Source organism: Zonotrichia albicollis, chromosome 3 (genome assembly GCF_047830755.1).
Source record: "Zonotrichia albicollis isolate bZonAlb1 chromosome 3, bZonAlb1.hap1, whole genome shotgun sequence".
NCBI lineage: Eukaryota > Metazoa > Chordata > Aves > Passeriformes > Passerellidae > Zonotrichia > Zonotrichia albicollis.
The window spans coordinates 14,404,203-14,427,361 of NC_133821.1; the positions used below are offsets into that span (position 1 = coordinate 14,404,203).

General features: G+C 45.8%; 1 protein-coding gene across 1 annotated transcript in view; it reads right to left on the reverse strand.

Moving 5' to 3' along the window:
• Positions 1–23,159, reverse strand: part of CAPN13 (calpain 13) — a 56,116-nt gene that overhangs the window by 18,256 nt on the left and 14,701 nt on the right. The window contains exons 4-14 of the mRNA XM_026794482.2: positions 20,702–20,771; positions 19,289–19,407; positions 15,624–15,757; positions 13,580–13,754; positions 12,445–12,516; positions 10,681–10,766; positions 9,311–9,385; positions 7,355–7,524; positions 5,290–5,435; positions 2,310–2,470; positions 797–833 (exon numbers count right to left, since the gene is read on the reverse strand). Of these exons, the coding sequence (XP_026650283.2) occupies positions 797–833; positions 2,310–2,470; positions 5,290–5,435; positions 7,355–7,524; positions 9,311–9,385; positions 10,681–10,766; positions 12,445–12,516; positions 13,580–13,754; positions 15,624–15,757; positions 19,289–19,407; positions 20,702–20,771 (1,245 nt within the window). The remainder of the gene's footprint in view (positions 1–796; positions 834–2,309; positions 2,471–5,289; positions 5,436–7,354; positions 7,525–9,310; positions 9,386–10,680; positions 10,767–12,444; positions 12,517–13,579; positions 13,755–15,623; positions 15,758–19,288; positions 19,408–20,701; positions 20,772–23,159) is intronic.

A 23,159-nucleotide genomic window follows, 5' to 3' on the forward strand; every position in this document is an offset into this window, starting at 1 on the left:
TGTGCTGGAAAATGAATCACAAGGAAAGGACTTGGCTTTCTGTTCTCCTTCACACCCTGGCTTCAAAGATCTGTGTCTCTGAAGGTTGTAAATAGCAGCCTCTCAGTGGCAGGGCTTTGCTGGTGGGACCAGCCCTGGCAATGTGCACAGCTCACAGCAAGAACTAAAAAAAAACCCTCGGTGGCTGGGCTGGAGAGGACAAAATGGAGGTTGAACTAGAGATGCAGCCAGTTTCAAAGTGTGGTTTGCTTTCTGTCTCTGTCTCTGAAGATATCCTGATGAAAAGCAGCAGAAATCTGATTTGAACCTCATCTCTATGGACTCCCGTGCTTTATAGGGTACAAGCACTTAAAGGGAATCATTCCCATGGGGAAGGCATGTCCAATCCCACTCATAGGAATTATGTTTCCCTCTCTCCCCCCCATAGATATATACTCATTTTACAGACACTGGAAGAAATTAGAATCTTTTAAGCATTCTCTCCCCTGCTATATTTGGTTTGTCAAAGTGTTACAGATGGTGAGGTGAAAAGGACAGCTGGACAGACTGACAAAGGGACTGTATAAGACCTCTTTCTTCAAAAATCAGGCTCTGAAACAGACATATGAGAAGAAGAAGGGCTTTGCTGTCCCTCCCATCTCTCCAGAGAGCTGTTCTGCTCTCCCAGCAAGGTTGCAGGGTGCCAAACAATGGGACAGTGGTGGGTGGTAGAGGGTGAAAAGAGCAGATGAAGAGGAGTCAGTAGAGGTGACCAAATGATCACCACCAGGACCTACACCAGTATCCAGATTCTTACCATTGGCAGCCCTGGGCTGGTCAGGGAGCTTGAATTCCTAGAAAAGAGTTCCAAGAATCAAACTGGGAGAAAAGAGCCCTTTCCAGAGCACTGATTTGCAGCTGTGGAGGAAGGCAGGCACCAGCAGCAGCCCTCACCCAGCCCACAGCCCCACAGGATGCTCAGCACCCATGGCCCAGCCTGGCCCAGCTCAGACAAAGCTGCTGCACCACTCCTGGGTCTCTCTGTGCAGACAGGGCTGAGTTTCCAGCATAGAAAGGTATTTTGTGTCACCCTGAGCATGCCAGGACTGACCTCACCACACAGAACACAGGGCTGCCCTGCCTTGAGCCACTGAAATTTTTCACCTCCTTTCTCTTTGGTCAGCTTAACAGTCAGGAACAAAAACAGCACCTGGGCTATTAAAAGGCAACATCTAAATGTCTGTAGCCTGCCTGAAACTGGGCCAGGGTCACTATTGCTAAGACATCACATTGAGTGCTTGAGTTTTGCTTTCAGTAGAGAAGTTAGACAAGCCAGGTTCTATTTTGATAACACCTGTATAGGTAAGTGCTGCAAAGAGCCCCTGGAAGGTCATCTCCACACTTGGCTGAGCTCAGGAAGGTCTGTGAGGGTCAGAGGCTCTCCTGGAAAGCTCACTGCCAGGCCTGAGCTGTCTTACACATGACTCACTCTGTTGAAGGCAGTCCAGCCCACAGCGCACACTCCTTGTGTTTGCTCCCATAACTCAGCAGCTGCCTCACTTGGTTCTGGGCTATTTTTGCCAGGGAGGGGCCAAAGCCTGGAAAGCAATCTCATTATTGAGATATGGGCCAGTGAGGTCAGAGCTGCAATCACATCCACTCTAAAGCTTGCTGAAGGGAAGGCACTGCACAGTGATGCTTGCAGGTCATTTGGGGAGGGTGAATGCTGGGACTCAGAGCTTGCTCACCTGGAGTAAACCACACCCAAATGTAAACAATACCACATTCACTGGCAATGTGAGAGTGTGTGTGGTAATAGCTGCCTTTGCATGAACTCAGACACCATTTCTTCACTATCTTCAGAGGGAGCCCTGCCTCTCTGTGAGGTGGCTGAGTGAAAGGATCAAGGCCTTTCACTGCTCTTGGCTTCTCCAGGTCCCACTCTGAGCAGAATGGGACCTGATCCATCTAAATGCAATAAAATACTGAACAGCTGCTAAGAATTAGGGAAAACAAGCTCCCCATCCTCCTTTCAGCAGAGAGAAATGTCCCCACAATCAGGGGTAGAGAACACATCTCAAAATTATTGCTCTCTGTGCCAAAGCTGGGACCCTTGGTGGCTGCAGAGGAGCTCCTGCCCTGCTCTACAATGCCACCCTTGTGCAGCTGAGTGCACACCTGATCCCACTCACCTTTACCCTCCTCTGTGCCTTCCCCACCCTCCAAGGACACACCAAAAGCAAATTGCCACATCAGTTATCTTGACAGCAAAGAGTTAATTCCTGGCACTCTCTGGCTCTGGGGCCTTTAAGGAGTGTGCATCATCTTACTCATGGTAGTCCTGATTCTTTATGAAAATCCTTAGGAGAAATTGGAATTCCTGATCCTCTGCTGCAGCAGGAACCACGGCGTAGGTTCCTGGGCTCAGGGTCAGGCAGCTGGTCACATCTCGAGCCTGGAGAAAGGTTTGCTCCAGAACTCTGGAGTTCTCCTGAAAGAAAAATACAGCTGGATATTTTCCTGTTGGGGACCAGAGTAAATCAGGCAGCACTCTCACACAGCCTGCCATCCCCACACCTCTCTGAATCTGCATCCATCACACCTCGACCTCCTCCATGGCCTGGAAAGCCCAGTCAGGGGACAGGCTTTTCTCAAGGACATGTCAGAGCTGGTCAAAGGTGGAGAAAGTGAAAGAAACAGAAGCCAAAATGAGCTTAAGGGGATTTGAAGAGAACTTCAATTAACATTAAGCAGAGTTCACGAAGGAATCAAGGATGGATGCTATTGCTAAAAAATTCCCTGAGATGATCTGTGACTCAAAGAGGTCAGAGAGGCCTCTAAGCACGTCACACAGATGACAATGCTTCAAGAATCCCAATCCAAATGGGCAAGTGTCACAAGAAAAGTGAGTATTCTGATATTTCATCTGATATTCCAGTATTTTTTTGCTGAGATGAAACAAATATAATGCAACAGCTATTACTATGATGACATGTAAAGATAGCATAATAAAAAACCCTTCCTTAACATATTCCCCAAAATATATCAGCGTGTATAAATTCCATTTAGAATGGTTATACAGCGTGGCAGAGTTATTTATGAGCCATGCCTTTGGGAGACAATAACATAAAACTGCTATTTTGGAAGGGAAAAAAAAAAAAAAGAGGATGACTAGTGTTACAGAGGGCTGGGAGGTACACAGACTTCCAAGTATTATGGGTCACATCTTGAGCAGATAGAAATGGGCAGTGCTGCAAAGAAATAAATGCTGTAATACTTTTTTCCTCTCACTTTTGAGCCTTATTCCACATTCCTTCTGGTAAAAAGCAGAAGCAGATTAATATCTCAATGGAATCAAAACTGGTGTGAGATAAGAATCAGCCTCTATACATTTCTCAGTTCTATCACACCACATTAAACTTCCCTCACAGCCATGTATTAGTGTTCCACGTCTATATTTAATCAAAGGCTTCCTAGAGCTATCAGATACGTCCATTCTGCTTTGCATCCTTGCCTGCACTGCATTCTCCTCTCATCCTGCCAGGGAATAATGCTCCTTTTACTTCACAGCAACAATTTGATGCATCTCAAAAGGTACCTAAAAGCGGATGTGTGGCATTCACATTTTCTGGAGAAATCCCTTTGCCCAGGATTTTTCTCCTGGGAAGCTGAGAAGCCTCAGAGGAAAAGGAAAACAATATTATCTCATTTGCTTCTCCTGTGTTGTGCTGCTTTGGAATGTGGTTGGAGATTGTTTATCCAACAGGCGATTGTTTCATGTGAATTGTTTTTACTTTTACATGTTTTTACATGACCAATCAGTGTCATATGTCAGGCCTCGCTCATAAGGCCAGAACCCCAAGTGACCTGAGCCCAAAGGCAGCCCGAGGTGAGCTGTGGGCTGGCAGCCCACAGAAGCCACGTTATCTAGACTTGACAAACTCACTGAGGTTCACCCATCCTTGATCCATCTCATACCAAGAGAGGGAAAACACACCTGAGCATCAACTGGAGGGGAAGAAAAAATGTTAAATGTAAAGCAAGAATAGAGAAAATCCATCCCCTAGTCTGCTTCCTGATTAAACAATCCCTTTTTTGAGGGAACCAAGACCTCTATCATCACCTCCCGGTGAAGGTCATGCCTGTTAAAATGGGTAACTAACCAAGGTGGATGTGTATCATGCAAGAGCACATAGAGACCTCCATGTCTGGTGACTTTTGGGCGTGCTGGAAGGAGCAATTCCCTTTTCACCAGGAGCAGCAGCTCTTTCTGAGTGGCACAGCTGGCCCAATGGAGTGCTGCAGGCTTTATACCTGCACAGGACAGAGGATGTCCTCCCACAGGGATAGTGAGCTCCACTTGCTGGAGGAATGCCCTTTTAATGACATCTTTTATTTCTCAGACACACTTTTTTTTTTTTTTTAAATGAGCTTCAAAGCCATGCTCTTCCTTTATGAGGAGCTGTTAAACTTATGGCATCAAATATTTAAAGTCTGGGACTAGGGCAAACCTCTCCAGTAATGAGGAGAATGAGGAGAAATTAGGGTTACGGCAATCCCTGCTTCCTTTTTAGGCTTTGGGTTTGGAACAATATTCTCCTACAGTTATCAGCCAACAAGAAAAATACTTTGGGAAGGGTTAGCAGCCATCCACACTAGCAACTGTGCTTTCAGTAAGGCTGGTAATGCTCTGAAAAGGCTTGAAAGGAGCTTGAAAAGGCACCTCTCTGGACAGGCACCAAGAAAAAAGCCCAGAGAAATTGTAGTGGAGGTCCCAGAGGTCTGAGTGGATTTCCTCTACAATGGTTTCGAGCAAAGACTCTCATGTGTTTTGCAAATGTTTCTACACAGCTTTTCAGGTGGAAAACAGGAGGATGGGTGAGAAAGGCCCACTTTGGGGAGCAAGAGACAATCTGCTTCCCTGCCATACCTGGAGTGCTGCTCGAGGCTGTGGCCAGTGCTGGCTGTCATGCCCTGTGCCCAGCCAGCATGGCATGCCACCAGTGCTGCTGCTACAGAGGATATTGCCCTGGCACATCTCCTAACCCAGGCACTCCCTCAGTTTCCCAAGGCTATTCTAGGATGCTACAGAACTAAAAGTGCCACCTTTTCCTTAAGACATGAATAAAAGAAACTAAGCCTGCTTAACTGTGCTTTTACTCCAAGTTTCTAGAATAGGAGGCACCCAGAAATTCACACCACATACCGAGTTTTTAACAGGCCAAAAGGCAATTCAGTCTTGCATTCCCACACACAGGTAAAACAAACCACACAGAGAACAGTGCCCACATGATATCTGACTGTGCTTACCATGGTGATGAAAAAGCCAATCCCCATGTTTCTTTCATCCTGCGTGTGCTCAGCGGGTTTTTGCATGAGTGAAATGGCTACATTACGGGTTTTTGGATTGTGATCTAGCACTTTGAAAAAATACTGAGGATTTGTAGAAGCTGCACCTGCTGAGAAAGTGTTAATAGGTTAGCAGTAGGCTCAGGGATGTTCCAGCAGCAGCCTGTTGTGTGAGATCCTGCTTGTGTTGACCCAGAGGAGCAGGCAGTCACTGCTCCAAGATCCTTTCATTACAACAGAGCCCTGCAGTCTCCACACTAGCAGTAGAACTTGAGGCATCTGGAGGTAAACTAATTGCACATTCATCATTTTAGAAATCTCTGGCAAAGTCACTGAAGTCGTGTGGATTTCTCAACCCCCCTACATCTGCTCCACCTCCATGGCAGCATGGCACACTTTCCCAGCAGCAGAAAAGCAGGAAAGTGCCTCTTCATCAGGCACCCGACCCAGAGGCTGAGCTGAGAAGACTGTGGCTTTGAGGTGATAAACACATAGAAAAGAACAAAATGGTGCAAAGCCATCCTTTTCCTCCCTGCTGCCAGTATTTGTGACAGACAGACAGAATGTCAAGCACCAGCTGCTTCTTGGCCAAGGGTTTGGTTAACAGGAAGTATTCCTGGTTACAAAAAAAAAAAAGAGCAATGAACTGCCCTAAGTGGTAAAAAAGGACTGAGATGGCAGCAGAGTAGAATTTAAGCCAGACCCCTGTGTTGGGTGGCCTTGAAAGTTGCAAATCTGAATGATTGTACTTGGACAGGGACCTTACTTGAGGGCTGTTGGGAAACACAGCTCCAAGGAAAATGGTTCTGCCTGTACACTCTCAGTTCAGGGCCTTCTCTGGAGCTTGGCAACCCCCATCTTTCCATCATTTTGTAGTCCCTTGCCTACAAGAAACCCCTGCAGCTCCTTGCTCAGTCCCGGTGAGTGTGGTGTGCAGCAGCACAAGCATTGCTTTGTTATCACACCTTGAGGTTAGGAGCAGGAGCCTGAAATCTGTAAGCCAAAACCTGGTTGTTGCTAAGCCAAGGACTGTCATTTGAGGAAAAGAAGCCTCTTCACTGATCAGATACTACCATCCTAGATTAAAAACACAAAGCCCAAACACTGATGCAGCTGTAAAAAAAAAAAAAAGTGAGATGAGATAAGATAAAAATGTAAAAATATACTGCTATTGATTGGAGCTTACAATGCCAGAAGAGTTCTTGCACAGGCAGTAAAACCACTGGTCTTATCAGCCCAAAAAGACCTTTTTACTTTAAAAAATAGAGCTTTGTAGCACATTTTTTTCATTCCATTGTGGTGGTTTGCACAGGGGTCCCAGGACGAGGGAAGAGATGAGAATGAGTCCATGTTTTAGAGGGCTGATTTATTATTTCATGATATATATATATTATATTAGAACTATACTAAAAGAATAGAAGAAAGGATTTCATCAGAAGGCTTGAAAGGAATAGAAAAGGAATGACAATAAAATCTTGTGACTGAGGGAGAGTCTGAGACAGCTGGACTGTGATTGGCCATTAATTAGAAACAATCACGTGAGACCAATCACAGATGCACCTGTTGCATCCCACAGCAGCATATAATCAATGTTTACATTTTGTTCCTGAGGCCTGTCGGCTTCTCAGGAGAAAAATCCTAAGGAAAGGATTTTTCATAAAATATGTCTGTGACATTCCATATCCATTCCATTTCAGAGCACTTTTTGCTCTGTAAAATCAACAGCGTTTTTGCCAGACCAGACTTTCTGATGAGGTGCCCAGTAACACCTACTTCAACTGGCTGAAAGAAGATATACAAGCTCATTTTGACTTAAAGGTTCCTAAATCACAAGACTTCTGTTTTAACTCAGCAGCCAGCGCTGCTGTTGCTTTGTTTCTGCCTGTTTAGCTGATAAGTGCTCTAATGGGAAAAGGCAGCCATTAACACCTGGCAATCAATACTTGTGCAATCCTGTGCTCAGAGTGAATTTTCACATCAATGAGGGGGAGAACACCACCAGGTGAGAGCAGTGAGCATCCCTTACCCCGGGAATAGCGGCTCCTCCTGGAGGGAAGGCCCGGGCTCCACAGGTTGGTGTAGCTGGTCAGAGACCACGCTGCTGTGCCGTGCTCATCTCCAAAGTCCAGGAATGTTGGGGTGTTGTTACATATGTACAGCCATGAAAACTGCTCCTGGAAATCCTTACAGCACATCCTGCAGAGAAGGAGGGAAATGTCACCGTTCAGTTCAAGACAGAAGAACATTGCCAAGAGGTGAAGGAGGGAATCCTGCCCCTCTGCTCAGCCCTGGTGAGGCACATCTGGAGAGCTGTGCCCAGTTCTGGGCTTCTCAGTACAAGAGAGATGTGGAGCTGCTGGAGCAGGTCCAGTAGAGGCTACAAAGATGATCAAGGGACCGGAGCATCTCATTTTTGAGGAAAGGCTGAGGGAGCTGGGCTTGTTCAGCCTTGAGAGGGAACCTCATCAATGTCAGTATCTGAAGGGAGAGTGTCAGAGGTTGGACCAGGCTCTGCTTGGTGATGCCAAGCAAGAGGACAAGAGGGAATGGGCAGAAATTGATGTACAGGGAGTTCCACCTGAATATGAGGAAGAATTTCTTTGCTGTGCAACTGACCACACACTGGAACATTGTGATTGTGTTCACAGGGGTCAGAGGATGAGGGAAGAGACAAGGATCTGACTCCATGTTTCAGAAGGCTGATTTATTATTTTATAATATATATTATATTAAAACTATACTAAAAGAATAGAAGAAAGGATTTCATCAGAAGGCCAGCTAAGAATAGAATAGGAAAGAATGATAACAAAAGTTTGTGTCTCAGACAGAGAGTCCGAGCCAGCTGGGCTGTGATTGGCCATTAATTACAAACAACCAACATGGGCCAATCACAGATGCACCTGTTGCATTCCACAGCAGCAGATTATCATTGTCTACATTTTGTTCCTGAGGCCTCTCATCTTTTCAGGAGGAAAAATCCTAAGGAAAGGATTTTTCATAAAAGATGTCTGTGACAGAACACGTTGCCCAGAGAGGGTGTGGAGTCTCCCTCACTGGAGTATTCCACAACCATCTTATCACAGTCCTGTGCCGTGTGCTCTGGGATGACCCTGCTTCCACCCTCTGTGGTGCCTGACCCACCCTGTGGTTCTGTGCAGACACCAGTTAGGTATCCACATCCACCCCATGTGTGTAAAAAGGGAGATTGCTGAGAGCTCTGCAGGCACCTGCAGCTTTGCTGGCTGCTACCTTGCAGGAGAGCTCAGCTCTCAGTGCATTCTGGGCTGTCCTGACTGCCCCAAATGCCCCAGGGTAAACCACAGGGCACGTTCAGGGGTACCTTGCTGCAGCCCTGCCATCTCCAGCACACCTCTGCCACTGTCCCTTGTAGCTCCACAGTGCTCTGTCCCACGCTCATGCTCCACTCAAGCCTCACCTGTGTGTTTCAGACCCCCCTGCTTTTCTCAGAGCCTCCCAGGGCACGTGTGCACTTTCTGAATAATCAGTTTTTCCATGGGACAGCCCGTGCATGGCTGAGCTCTATCTGGGAGCAATCAGAGGCAGTGAAAAACCACAAGCAGCACCTGCAGAGCATCCAAGTGCACAAGCTCAGTGACCTGCTTAGCCAGCTGTCCCCTCCAAGCATCTGTCAGTCCAAGGTTCAAACCACACACTTTATGAGGAGAGGTGGTGTGACAAAATGACCAGGTCTCAGAGGGCTGGATTTTTACTTCTCTCACTTTTTTTTTTTTTTTTTTTTCATCAGCCTGTCACTTAATCTTGGCCAACTCCATTTTTTCAGATCTTGTTTCCTCTGACACCACAGGGTCAGGACAATCTCCAATTTGCTGTTTGCACACAGCCAACACAGGGTGCCTTGAGCCCTTGAGCCACCATCAAGAACAGAGAATTGCCAAAATTACTTTTTCCATAATGAAGGCAAATAGAAAACCCAGCAGACAAAGGATCAATAGGGAAATACCAGAATTCTCCATCATCCTTATTTCTGAGGAGGGCTTCTCTGTATTTAGGCTCAACACGGTCCCACTGAGGAGAGCTGCAAAAAAAGAACAAATCAACAAGATGTGAGGCACAGTTTTCATCTTTGGCCCATTCCTCTAAGCAGCCTGTCAGGCCATGAGGGATCAGGAGGGGTGAACAAACTGTGCATTGGAAACAAGACCAACAAATGGAACTCTGTGTCTTTGCTGTGCCTGAGCTGCCCAGCCTGGGGTGGGGAATCCTCTCCTCTGTCCTGGTCACCTGTCCCCAGGCTGGAGAGGCCCCAAGCCACAGCACTCTGAAGCACTGATATTCTACTGACATGCAGGGAGCACATTACCCAGTCAGATGTGTTGTTTCCAAGCAGCATGTTTATAATTAAGTGATAATTGTACTTTCTGCAGAGTTTAAGATAAATAAACAGCACGTGAATCAATAATTTATTGATCTGTGCAGCTTACCTGTGAACGTGCTGCTGACATTTCAATTATACTTAGGATTGTGGTGCACACTTCCAAAAGGATGGGAGGATGCTGCCTGAGCAGAGATGTTATCCCAGCCTCAGACACATCCACACAACCCACCAACCCTTCCAGGTACAACTGACTTTTCTCAGCAGAGTGCTTGTGTGTGGTCTTAGCAACAGGGAGGGGTGGGATGCTATTAAATAACCTAAGAGTGGCACAAAACATCTCTCTAATCATGGAAACACTGATGCAATTCCAAAAGGAAAACTAGGATCTATTTGTTTACAAAATAATGTTGCAGTCTGTATAATTATTTTCTTTGGGAAGAGATGTTGGATTATCTACACAGGCAGCAAAGTGGTCCTTGCAGCCCCAAAGCTGCATGAAGGATCCAAAAGATTAGTTCTAGCCATTCCCTGGCATTTTGCCTCTGGAATAACCAAGCACCCTTTCTGTCCCTCTGTGTTCAGTGCTGCCCTGCTCCGTGGACTCATCTGACCATCCTCTTCCCAGAGTCAGCCCCATGGGAGCAGAAGAAAGAGGAGGCAGGTGGATGTGTGATTTCTGCAGGAGGATTCAACAGAAGCAGCCATCCAAGGACATGGTCAGAGCTTACTCCAGGAAATAAGAGCTCTTCCATCCAAGACTTCTGCAGAATCATGCACTGGGTAAAATGCATACACACAGACAAGAAGGGACACCTGAGCCTGGCAAGGCTGCATTAGTTTTCCCTGGATTGGATTTCTGCAGGCAGTTGCTATGCAGATGGAAATAATGCTCATAATTAACTGATTTGGAAATATCTGTTTTGTTAAAATGGGTGCAGGGCAGAGGTTCTTATAAAAGATTGATTCCCTATGACATGAAAGCTTTAAGACCCTACTTATCACTCCAGGGCCCCTTCCACTCCCCATGGCCCCATGGATTCCAGATCCTGATGATATGTTTCCAGCCATTCTTGTAGGGGACCTGTAAAGAGGAAAGAAAAACAAACTCGGTCACAGCTTTTCACAATTCAGTGAAGAGAAGGGTAATAAAATGGAACTTCCTCTATACCTTAGAGACCAGATTTAACCTCTGATCTCATTTTCCCAGCAGTGAAATATCAGTGCCTTCTGCTGCACTGCAAAGGAAGGATGTGTGAGAGAAAACCTCTCAGGAAAACCATTTTGCTTTCCCGAGGACAGCGAATAGCTGACACAGGGAGAAGCAGCAGCATTCCTGTCACACTGCATGAATTCAACAGCCTTGGGAAATTCCAGTGCCTAATTCTGCACATCTGATGCTGTGAGTCAGCAAAGGCAGAGACTTTGAGGAATGAGGTCACCAGACTGCCTGGAGTGAAAGCCAACAGTCAGCACAGAGAATGGAATACAAACACAATCTGTGGGGCTGTGGTTTGCAGCAGCTGGGGGTTCTGGTGCTTTCCTCCTTTTGCTGCCATCGATTTCAGTCAGAAGCAATTAACTTTTGCCAGTGAGTGAAGCCAAAATGGTGGGAGTGGAAAGGAGAAGCAAACCTTTGTTTTCTGGCTCTCCTTAGGCACACAGGCAGTGTTGGAAACAATACCATGGCAGTCTCTTCCCAGACAAAGGCTCAGCCTCTAATTATTGCCCCTCAGGACAGCCCCTTGGATGTCTTGGCACTTGATTAAGTGAGGCAAAGACTGTTTCTCCTCTCTCACACACCAGAACAGCCTGCTTCTCTTCCAGCAGAATTGGGCACCCTTCTGCCCTGCAAAGAGACATCTGGGGCCTTCTCTGGAGCTTGGCAACCCCCATCTTTCCATTTTGTAGCCCCTTGCCTCCAAAAACCAGCATGATGATAGCACCAAGCATGCCATTGCATGAGAAAACCAACAGAGAGAGGGGGGATAAGGGAGAAAGCAGCTTAGGGAAAGCAACATCCCCTTTCCAAGCTACTTTAGGTTCCAAGACTCAAAGGTTTTGTAGCTATCTTGCTTGACAGCATAGCTATTGTTTGGTTTCTCTCCTCACTGTTAACTCTCCCTGTGTGCACTACAGCTTACTGGGCTAAGCCATGTTCTGACTTCTGGCTGTAAAAAATCCTTAATTTCTTTTGATCCATGTGATAAATTGGTTCTCAGATCATCAATATTAATATTCAGCCAGGAGCAGTTCTGCATGAGTACAACAGCTTTAAAAGATGGAGAAATGCTGTTCTTGAACCAGCGATTTACTCCTCACACAGTGATTTTTGGCAGCTTGTGATTGAGCTGAACAAATGTAGATTTGCATCAGATGACAAATCCCACAATTTCAGCCAGTGCTTCTGCTTGCATTTGAAACACAAAAGCACAGTTTTAAAGAGTCAGCATGTAACAAAAATCTCCTGCAATGTTGGATTTGACACACTCGTATTGTATTGTGTTTGGGACACACTGCTGAAGTGTCCCACAAGAAAAGTAAATTTCGCTTGCATTTTCCATTAGAAAACAACATAGATTTGGATATCCCCCCTATTTTTGTTGTGCCAGAGTCCTTCCATCTCTTGGAATTTGAACTTTCAGCAATCCCCCCTGAATGTGGAGCTAATTCACCTCACTCTGACTGGAGCAGCAGCACCACTGCCCTGTGGTGGATCATCAGTACAAGATCTGCAGGCAGGAACAAGTCCCTGACCTTACCTTCACAGCTCCTGTGACGGTGTAGGCATGGCCCTGCACAATCCCATTCCTCAGCTCTATGTTCCTGCTTGACTGCAGAGGGGAGAAAGCACAGCTTTTAGCTCCTGACACACCACACAGACACAGCCACCAGCTCCCATGAGTGTCATTTGCACTAAACAAAGCCTGGGGTCTGACCACAGCAGCTCCTCAGAGTCATGCTTCTCCAGGAATGTTGCTGTTCCCACTCCACCTGAGCTGAGAGAACAGTCCTTGGCTTGCTTGCAGCAGCCAAGCCTCCTGTCCTGAGGAGGCAGGCACCACAGGAACAGTGTCACACATTCACTGCCACATGCTGGAGGGGAAGCCCTGGAGATGTTTTATCAAAGGTACTTGCTGAATATCACAAAGCCCTTTGCTGTCGCAGACATCTTTTCATGAAAAATCCTTTCCTTAGGATTTTTCCTCCTGAAAAGTCTCAGGAACAAAATGTAAACATTGATTATCTGCTGCTGTAGAATGCAACGGGTGGATCTGAGATTGGTCTCATGTGGTTGCTTCTAATTAATGACCAATCACAGTCAGTGGGCTCTGACACTCTGTCCAAGACACAAGCCTTTGTTATTCTTTTTTTTTTTTTCTATTCTTAGCTAGCCTTCTGATGAAATCCTTTCTTCTATTCTTTTAGTATAGTTTTAATATAATATATATAATAAAATAATAAATCAAGCCTTCTAAAACATGGAGTCAGATCCTCATCTCTTCCCTCATCCCAAGACCCCTGTCAACACCATCACATTGCATCCTTTCATAGAAGAGAGAGAGGCGTGTCTTGGCCTTGCCAGAGCTGATCACAAAGTTAGGAGGCCAAAATCAGTCCTGCTGGAAGAGGACACCACTGTACTGCAGTGGAATTAGCCAGGAGAGAAGCTGCAGCTCCCTCTGGGACAGAGCAATCCATCCACCTCTGCCCAAATGCCTTTACAGTCCTTACCAAATAATCTTATCTGCTTTCTGCTGCCAGGATCCCTTGGGGCATCCATAAACTGTAACTATTTTACAGAGTGGTGATGGGTTTCCTTTTCCCCTGCCAAGAGCAGCCTTTGTGCAAAGCCAGTGAACCCAGAGAGTGAGTGTGACCTGCCCTGTGACTCACCTGGCCCGAGGTGCTGCAGCCCATGAGACACCGAGACCTGTCAGCTGCTCTCAGGATCTCCTCCAGATCAGGAGGTGGCTCTTTCAATGAGAACTGCACCTGGACTCCACCTGTGAGGTCAACTAAAGCATCTGAGAGGTAGCCTCCATTCAGGTTCTGGTAGGAGCCCTGCAGCCTACGGAAAAAAATTAAAATAGATTAAAAAAAAAAAGAAAGGGGAAAAAAGAGAGAGAAGTTAATTAGTCCTTACATTGTTTTCATAAACAATACACAGTGCTTGCTTTAAAAATGAAGGTGTGCATTGAGGTGGTGAGCACAGGGGAGCTGGGTTGGGCAGACACTGTGGCCAGGTAATGAAAGGCAACGTGACTGAAATACTTGGCAAGGCACAACACACGTCCTGTGGAAGGAAGGAGACGAAGGGGAAGCTGTTTCTGTGCCTTCATCCTCATCTGAGGCAGCTGTCCAGAGCCATTCACAGTCAGTGCAAAATAATAATAAGGTGCATCTCAGGCCAACACAGGCATTTCTGGGAGATGAGTTGCATCTCATCTTGAAGCATGCAGTTTCTTTTCTCTGAACAGGAAGGGAGCCAAGGCTGACTAGTTCAAATGGATGTTTCAGGTCAAATGGAGCTGAACTGTTACTTTCTACATCCTACTTATACAGGGCTCTCCACAAAAATGGCCAGTATTCCTTTTGCAAATGAGAAAAAGGAAAAGAGAGGTGAAGGTATTTACCCATGCTTCCTGGGCAAGGCAGAAATGAGATCTCAGGACTGTTCCCAGTTCACTCTGCTAGAGCACAATAATAGGATAATAATTTAATATTGCCAGCACAGTCCTTGTTGTTTTTATCGTGTGGTTTTTATTGAGACAGCAAATAAGCTGGAACATGCTGTACTTAGAGCAGGTAGAGCATGCTGTTAAACCCCTCCATACACACTGTATTTAATGAATGTAATCAAATGAAGTCTGCAGCTAATTGTATTTTGAAGAGTTGTCCTTGTCCTACACTGATGAAAAGAATTTGTCTTGGGCGTTGGGGAATAACTTCTCCAATGGGAATCTCATAAACAGCATTGCTTGCAACTTTAATTTAATAGTGGTTTGGTATGCATTGTAATTAAAATCTTATGCAGCAAATTGATACTGAATCCTGAGTCAACTTTTCTGAGATATCTCAGGGCAAAATGCATCCCCTTCCTGAGTTGCTCTCATACTGCTTTAACATTTGCTTATTCCTGACCAAATCTGCCAAAATTATTATCTCTTTTCCTCATCTTCTCTTCACTGCAGTGCAAATGCCACACCAGCCTCAGGTACCAAGTTCCAGCCCTTCATACCACCCTTAACACAGGACTTTTTCTTCAGCATTTTTAATAATGAGAAATGGGCAAATACTAAGGGACCACAATCCGATTCCCTTCTCTCTCCAGAGGATTTTAAAAAAATTGTTATCTCTTTATTAGGCATTATTTACCCTGCATACTCTGGGGAGCTCAGCTTAGAGTCAGAGCTCTCTGAGCAGTGAGAGCTGATCAGGAGTCCCAGGAGTGTGTGTGTTGTGCCTGGGCCTATTCTTCAGTCCTGCTTCCTCTCATTGCCTGCTCCAAATACCCACATGATCTCTGACTGGTGTCTGTAAACACAGGTAATCCGTGCTTGGACTCTGCAGACCCAAACAGAGGACAGCACAGAAAGGAAAACAGAGAAAAAGGAGTCTCCCTGAAAGCAGGAGGACACTCCAGGCCCTTTTGTGTCACCATTGCCCTGCTAATTTTGTTTCTCAGGCATTAACATCCCAGATTTAGGGGTAGATTCAGGGCTGGCTGCCTTTAGGGCTGGGTAGAGTTAGGTCTAACCCAAGGCCAACATCTCCAGTTTGTGTTGGCCCCATGTTTGCTGCAGCCAACACAAGCACAGCACCACAGAGGCATCTGTCAGCCTGAACTCCTTCCTGTGTGCTTTGCACAAGGCAGAGGGTGAAACCACCCCCAGAAAGCATTCAGCACTGGGTGGAAGAACAGACCAGGTGTATTTACTTGGCATATGCTTTTTCCAGCAAGGATGGCCAGAATTCATTTGAAGTTCGGGGGTGGACAGACAGGTATCTTCCATTTAGGAATGGCAGCCGGTCATCTATCACTACATCCACCCATTCTCCATACTGCCAGAACTGGAAATAAATAAAATAAAAAATATATTTTAAAAAGAGAGGGAGAAAATAAAATAACGAGCCTCTTTTAAGCACTAATGCCCATGGAAAGAAAAATCCTCCTGAACTAGCACAGGAATCAATCTAAAGCAACATGGATATGTACAAGTTCTCTCCTGAACTCCTCAGGCTAATGGTCCCCATTGTTAAACAAGCCACCAGCTGCTGGCTGGATTTCCCAGGGGCAGGGAAAGTCCTTGGGGAGTGTAGCTGGTCCTGCAATCAGTGGGAGGAGAGATTCAACAGGGGAGTATGCAAATATTCTTGGGCAATAGCTCAAGGAGATAAAGAATGATCAGCAGGTGGATTCCACGAGCCTCACTCCTCAGCCACACTTGGATATTTCCCCACAGTGCAGCTCTTGGCCAGAGAGGCTTTGTCAAGATCCAGCCTCTAAATTTCCTTTCCTCTGTGTTTCAATTAAGACTCTGATACGCTGTCATGGATGGAGACAGTGTAGTGACTAAAGACTGTTTTGAGGTGTTATCCATCTCCTTGATGGATGAGAAGGACACAGGCAGTCTCTCCAGCATGTGGACAGAGCAGGTGTTTCTCCAGCTGATGAAACTTTTCAAGGGAAAAGACAGGAATAAAGATCTGCGGGGATGAACTAAAGGAGCCATTTCCAGAGTCATTAGCAGATTAATGTAGCTTAGCATGATTCGAAATCATAAGAGGCCAAGCTCTTATTTGCAGTAATGCTAAGGACTCTAGTGGAAGTATGCCAGCAATAGATTTAGCCTAGCATGATTTTATTTCAACAGCTCCGGTCAATGAAAAACCCCAGAATGAGCTGTTCTGCTAGAAAAACACCAGACTAGATCTGCCCAGCAGCAAAGCAGCTTACAGACTGCTCAGCTGAAAGCAGGTCTGATCCTGCTCACATTTCTGCCTCACCCAGGCCTCTCCCTTCCTGCACTAGTGGTGGCAGGAGGGTCGGAACTCCTAACTTGGGTTGGAACCCCTAACTTGAGCTCCAGGAGAGATTTGGGGTTTCTGCTTGATTTTGACTCGAGGAAAAGCCTTCCACTGGCTGTCCTCTGCCTGGAGGAGTGACAAGCAAAAGGAATGTCCAAAAGGAAATGTCCTTTCAATCACCTAAGGAGCCCTTCTGCCAACACCTAGGAGCAGGTCTGTATGAAGAAGAGGTGTGACACCCAGCCAGGCCTCCCCATGTACAATCCCAACAGGTAAACAAGGAGAACATGCAGGACTTGCTGTGGGAATTAATGCAGTCTAAACCCACTGAGGGACGTTTTTCCAAAAGTCAAGTTCTTTGGCCATGGTGGTTAAGCTTGGAGTCTGAATGCAGCACAGTGTTTTTCTTCAGCTCCTTTGTCCTGTCACAGACCTTCAGGTGGTGGTCTCATCTGAGCTCACAAGGACAGGAAAAGCCACAGAGGGAAGAAGAAACCTCATGGGAAATCCTAGAGTGCTGTGGAAGTACAAGAGTGGTGCAGGAGAAGCCTGAAGCAAGAGAATGTGGCTTGAGTCTGGCTTAATGAAATTTCTTTATATCCCTTTATGGGATTTAAGTACTGCAGCTGTGAATGTGGTAGTAAATAAAACCAAGAATTGCTATTTAGGCAGGATGCAAAGAGGGAAGTTCTTTGCCACCACATTTAGAATAAGCCTTTTAAATCAGGACTTTATTTTCCTTAAGAGAAGGAAAAAGAAATGGACAGTCACAAGATGACAACACATCTAGGGTCGTGATGGTCAAAGGGGGAATGCTGTGTGGTTATTTTGCCTCCTTTTTTCCTTCCTGGACAGGGATCTTAGAAAAATCCAGTTCTGAAATTGAGTAAGGAGAAAATTACATGTCTGTCAGCTATCAACCAACCTTTTGTATGGTGCTAAAAAGCACTTTTTGGATGTTTCCTGAAACTGAAATCTTTATGGTCTTTAAATATTTCATCAGTTTCTTCCTGAGAGCAGGGACATTAACACCCAGGGTAGATCCCTCCAGTTGTGAGAAAGGGATTCCTATGCAAACATGGGACTAACTTAATCTTTGGGGAAATAACATCACTGTAATTATTCCTTAGATAAAGACACTGCCCATCTTAACTACAGCTGATGAAGTGCTGAACACCCTTGACTCTTGCAGCTGAATAGCTCCTGCTGTACAGGAACACTGGAGCAGCCCCTTGTACTCCTGAGAGGCAAGATGCTCCACTTCAAAATGGTGAGGAAAAAAGTTATAAGCTAAAATTATTCTATTAGCATATGATATGCCTTGTTTGTGATTCCTCACTGAACTGAGGACTGGTTGCTTAGCCTGTGGATGGCAGTAAAATATCTTTGATGGAATAATTGAAAGGCATTGCAGAGAAGCATTTCCATTCAGAGGAGCTTTCTCAGGGGTTTATTGCTCAAGGAAAGCCAGAAACAGTTGCATTGATTTGCAGATGAGATGACAGGGAAAACATTTTCAAATACTGTAAGGTATTTATACTGCTTAAGATTTAAGGATTGCGCCTAACTAATCTTTTCAAAGCTCCCATGAAAGACAATCTAGCTTGCATCCTTTTAATGTGTTTTAAGCAGACTGGTGTCCCTTCAGCTGGTTTATCTCACACGGTGTGGCAGTATGTGTGCTGGAAATGGGCCAAGATAGAAACATCTGGTATTCTAAGGAGCAAGGAACAGAGCAAAATTTAGACTGTCCACAAGATAATCCTCCTGGTGCTGCTCCACAAGAGCCTAGGAGGTCAAACAAGCCCCACTGCCAGAGCTCTCTGTTTGGTGCTGAACTGCATAAAACAAGAGATATTTGTGAAGTATCGGGGATGAGGGATGGCTGAGTTTATCCAGATTTTCTCCACATCCAGTTTAGCTTCTGGAGTTTAATGGTGCTGCAAGCTCTTCTAATCCCAGCAGATATTTGTTTGACTCAGACACAAGCAAGCAGAGCCTGCCAGTTGCTACCCGAGTCACCCTCCTGGGAGATTCACACAATTTCAGGAGTTGGTAGAAAGCGGGATTTACTAAAAAGCCTTGTTCCTCTCTCTGAAACAAATCTCTTTTCAAAATATCAAAAGCCTGTTCCTCTGATCTGTCTCCAAGGATTTGTAATTTCCAGCCATTTCAACGAGCTAAAAGGGCAAGGTGAAGTGGGGAAACAGAAAATGAGCCCAAATAGACAGTGCAGGTGAGATGACAGCCATAACACACTGCCCAAATCAAAGCAGCCACCAGAATGCCACCTAAAACATATATATACACAAAACTATCTGAACAGCTGGTACCGCTGCCTTTGCAGTCATAACTTTCAGAAAAGGGCATCAAATTCCCTGAAGTGCAATTGCACCACCTGGAGCATGAGGAATCATTAAAAAATTCAGGATTTTCTTCAAAGTTCTGAATTGGGAGTCAGCATTGAAGAACCAAAGCATTCAAGGGTGTTGGGATGTGGGGCTGCAGCTTGGAGCCCTTTGCAATCCAACCCAGCCAAGCTCAAATGGTACCAATAGCACAGGGAATACATACCCGGAAATGGAAAATGCCAGCATAATCCTCCTGGAATCCTTGGTCCTTGGGCAAAACATTTTCCAAAAATTGTTTTCGCAGCGTCAGGGAGCCCAGGGCAGCCAGCATCCAGCAGTCACCTCAGGGGAGGGAAGAATCCAGTGCATCCAGTCAGTCACTTGCTGTTCTGGATCACAGCTGGCTCTTTAGAAAGGGAATGGGCTGCAACATCTAAGAACCACTTTGTTAAAAGCAACCAACATTCTTCTGTCTCCTTTCCCCCCTCCAAAATGCTGAAGCACAGTCCAGAATTCACCAGCAATGTCCATTGGGAGCCCTGCTGTCACCAGCCACCCTTTTCTACTTTCAGGCTGCTCCTGTCTTTTCCAGTCATGTTGAGACTTGCAGCCCAGAACTATTGTATTTGTTGGGAAATGCCCCAACAAAGGCAGGAATGATGCATCTGACTCCATGTTCTCAGAAGGCTAATTTATTATTTTATGATACTATATTATATTAAAGAGTACTATACTATACTAAAGAATACGGAAAGGATACTTATAGAAGGCTAAAAAGATAATAATGAAAACTTGTGACTCTTTCCAGAGTTCCAACACAGCTTGGCCCCAATTGGTCAATGAGTGAAAACAACTCACACAGGAGTCCAATGAAACAATCACCTGTGGGTAAACAATCTCCAAGCACATTCCAAAGGAACAAAACAGAGGAGAAGCAAATGAGATAAGAATTGTTTTCCTTTTCTCTGAAGCTTCTCAGCTTCCCAGGAGAAAAATCCTGGGAGCAGGAATTTTTTCAGAGACTGTGAACGCCACACAGAACACTCTGTAGGAAACCTTCCAACTTCTCAGTGGAGTGAGAATAGGAAGGCACTTCTTACTACATGGGAGCAGAGCTGCTCCAAAAGACAAACATGGTCAAGGAGCACAAGATGGAACTGACACAGGGTGCAGATACCTACTCTGATATTGGGTAAGTATTGCAGGAGTTGAACAGAAATATCCACAGGAAGAAAACACTGGCAGACAAATGAAGATATTAGGAAGGAAAGAAAATTCAGCACTACAGAAGTCAGACCTGTGCCTGTTTATCTACTCACACTCAACTGTGTTTGACCCTTCTTCCTGAAGCATCTGCCTGATCTCAGTTGGATCTCCATTTCTAAGCTTGGCCTTACACAGACAGAAAGCAGATGCCAGACAAAAGTGACAAAGATTTGAGCTGCTGCATTTGGGAATACTGTTAAATATCTGCAATCAGTTGTCTGTGGACTTGTGCCAGTCTAGATTGACCTGCCCTGATTGTTAACTGCAGCTGCCATGGTCCACATCTTCCCACTGAGCACTTGGAACATGGCAAAGCAGTCACAGTTATTGCTTTGTGCAGATCTCCTCCAAATCAAGAATATCACCTTACCTATTTCTCCTTGCATGATGTCAAATCTGCTAACTCCATCCGTGATCAAATGAGGATTTCTCTGAAATTCCTGGAGGAAAGAAAATGCAAAGAGCAGTGTGAATACCCAGCCTTTGCCAGCAGTGTGTTCCTGCCCTTGCCTACCTTTTCCAGGTCTGAAAACTGCTTTTCTTGAGCCCTGATGTTTTGCTGCCTGCCACCAACAAAACCAGAGGAGATACTCAGCCATCTCTTTTTTAACCTGCTCAGATATTCCTAGGGATGGAGACTTGGGGGTGGGTGCTCCCTGAGTTTTCGTTTGGGTTTCTCTAATGCTGCTGACACCTTTCAGAGAGAGCTCTGAGCTTGGCAGTGAAATCATGCAGCTTCCTGGGGCACAGCAGGGCACAGACACACAGGTCTCCAAGCAAAGAGGAACAGGGTCTATACTTCAGCTCAGCAGTGGGTCTGGGAGCATTTTACACTCTAAGCCTTTTGTGTTTCCATTCAGGTCTAATACAGGTCAGCCTGGGCTGCTTTTCTTCACTCTGGTGAGGGAGATATAGAAAGAGAGCTTAATCTCTGTCTGCAAAATCCCACAGGCCTGGCTGACATTTTTGATTCAGGGAGAATTTTCCTTGAGAGTCTTGCTTGGGCAGTGAAGGGGGAAGCACTTCAGAGCTTGGCTTTGCACACAGAAATGTGAACCATTCTCCCAGCTGTGCCTGCTGTTGGCCTGGGATATCTGAGTGCTCAGGAAGGAGCAGCCTCACCATCCCCCATGAAGAACCCTTGGCACTCTCCACCGTGGTAAGGCTCTGTTTTGAAAGAGCAATCAGCCTGAAATAGGCAAGTCATCACACATGTAAGAAAACAAAGAGATAAAAGGAAGGAAAAAAAGTCCTGGTGAAAAAAAATAAATATAAAAATACAGCAATCCTTCCCTGAACAGGCCCTGGCATTCCTTCCTCCCAGCTGGTCTGACATGCTGCACAAAAATAAGACCAGCTCACAATGTGACTCATGACTTACACAGTTGTGTGAGCCCAGCATTAGCAAATGCTGTCAGCTTTCTGAAATGGCTCCACAGTGATCAAACCCCTCTAAAGCATTTCCCTGTCAGGAAAAGATGCAATGCAATGTCACTGCTCCAGGCTGGTGGGCACATCATGCTCCCAGAGCACTGCTGACGTGGGGGAAAGCAGCCTCAACAGGCAAATTCCTGGAGAGATGCTCTTCTACAGCCATCCCCAGCTCTGTCCCAGGACTTTGGGGATTTGCAGCAAGAGATTTGCCCATGGCATGGAAGCAGGCCTAAGACATGTGGCCACCAGCAGCAGTGGTTGCTCATTGTATAAGGAAGAAGCAGCATTGAGCCCTTCTCCCTTCTGCTCTACATCCATCCCAGCCTAATCTTCTCCCTACCTCCATTTCCCATCTGGGTGAACTCAAAACTTTCCTAAAGCAGGAAAATTTAAACTGCATGTCAAGGCTTTGAACTTGCCCATGCTTTTGTGTGTGAGTCTGACTTGCTAGTAGTCATCCCAGAAAAACAACAGCATAAAAGAATGGCTGGTTTTGTTTCCCCATAATTTCTGAGGGCTTTGAAGTCTGACTTGCCAGAAGCAGGGTGGTTGGGCTAAAGCTGCCACAGGGGTAAGCACCATCCAGGAGCATGAGCCTGAAACTGATGGGAAGACAGCTGTGTATTTATGGGACCCCCAAGGAAAGGGCTGATGCTGTGCTCTGTGCCAAGATGCTAAAGCTCAGAAGTGTTTTGTGGATCCTGCTGGCCTCTTGTGGGGACTGGCTCAAAAGGCAGCCCATTAGATGCCTCACCAAATATTCTATTGCCCACCAAGGTGTTGGACTCCCCTGTGAGCAAACGGGGATGAGCTGAGTCATTAAGCAGCTTCCTTGCTGAGAGAAACTAGCAATTTAGTCTAAAACCAGAAAAGACATGATCTGGAGTCAGACTGTGCACACAGACATCTCTGTGGCTGGCAGAGGGAACTCTCCAGTGCTGCTTTCCCCACAGCTCATGGAGTTCTGCTCCAGGAGTCTGCACTCCCCACAGGCTCCAGGGCAATCACTGAGACACAACAGAATGTGCTGTTTCCACCAGCCAGGGGAAGGGGCTGCTCAGCAGCTGTCTGGACCCACAGAGGGCTTTGACAGAGCACAGAGAGGCCATAATGGTGATGGAAGTGCTCTGGAAATCTGCACCTTTTCAACTGGGAGGAAAGGGAGTCTCCAATTAGCTCCTCTTCCTTCAAATGCAAGAATACAGCAGTCATAAAACACCATATTGTCCATTATTGCAAAACACAGCTAAACACACAGTTACCACTAGACCAAATGTGCAAGCCTCACTATTTCCCACGGCTCAAATTGCATGACAAAGAGAGGAATCACAGCTTTAACAACATGTCTGTCCAGAAGCAGTGCCCTGTTTCATTGAGAAATGATGAGGCTTTGT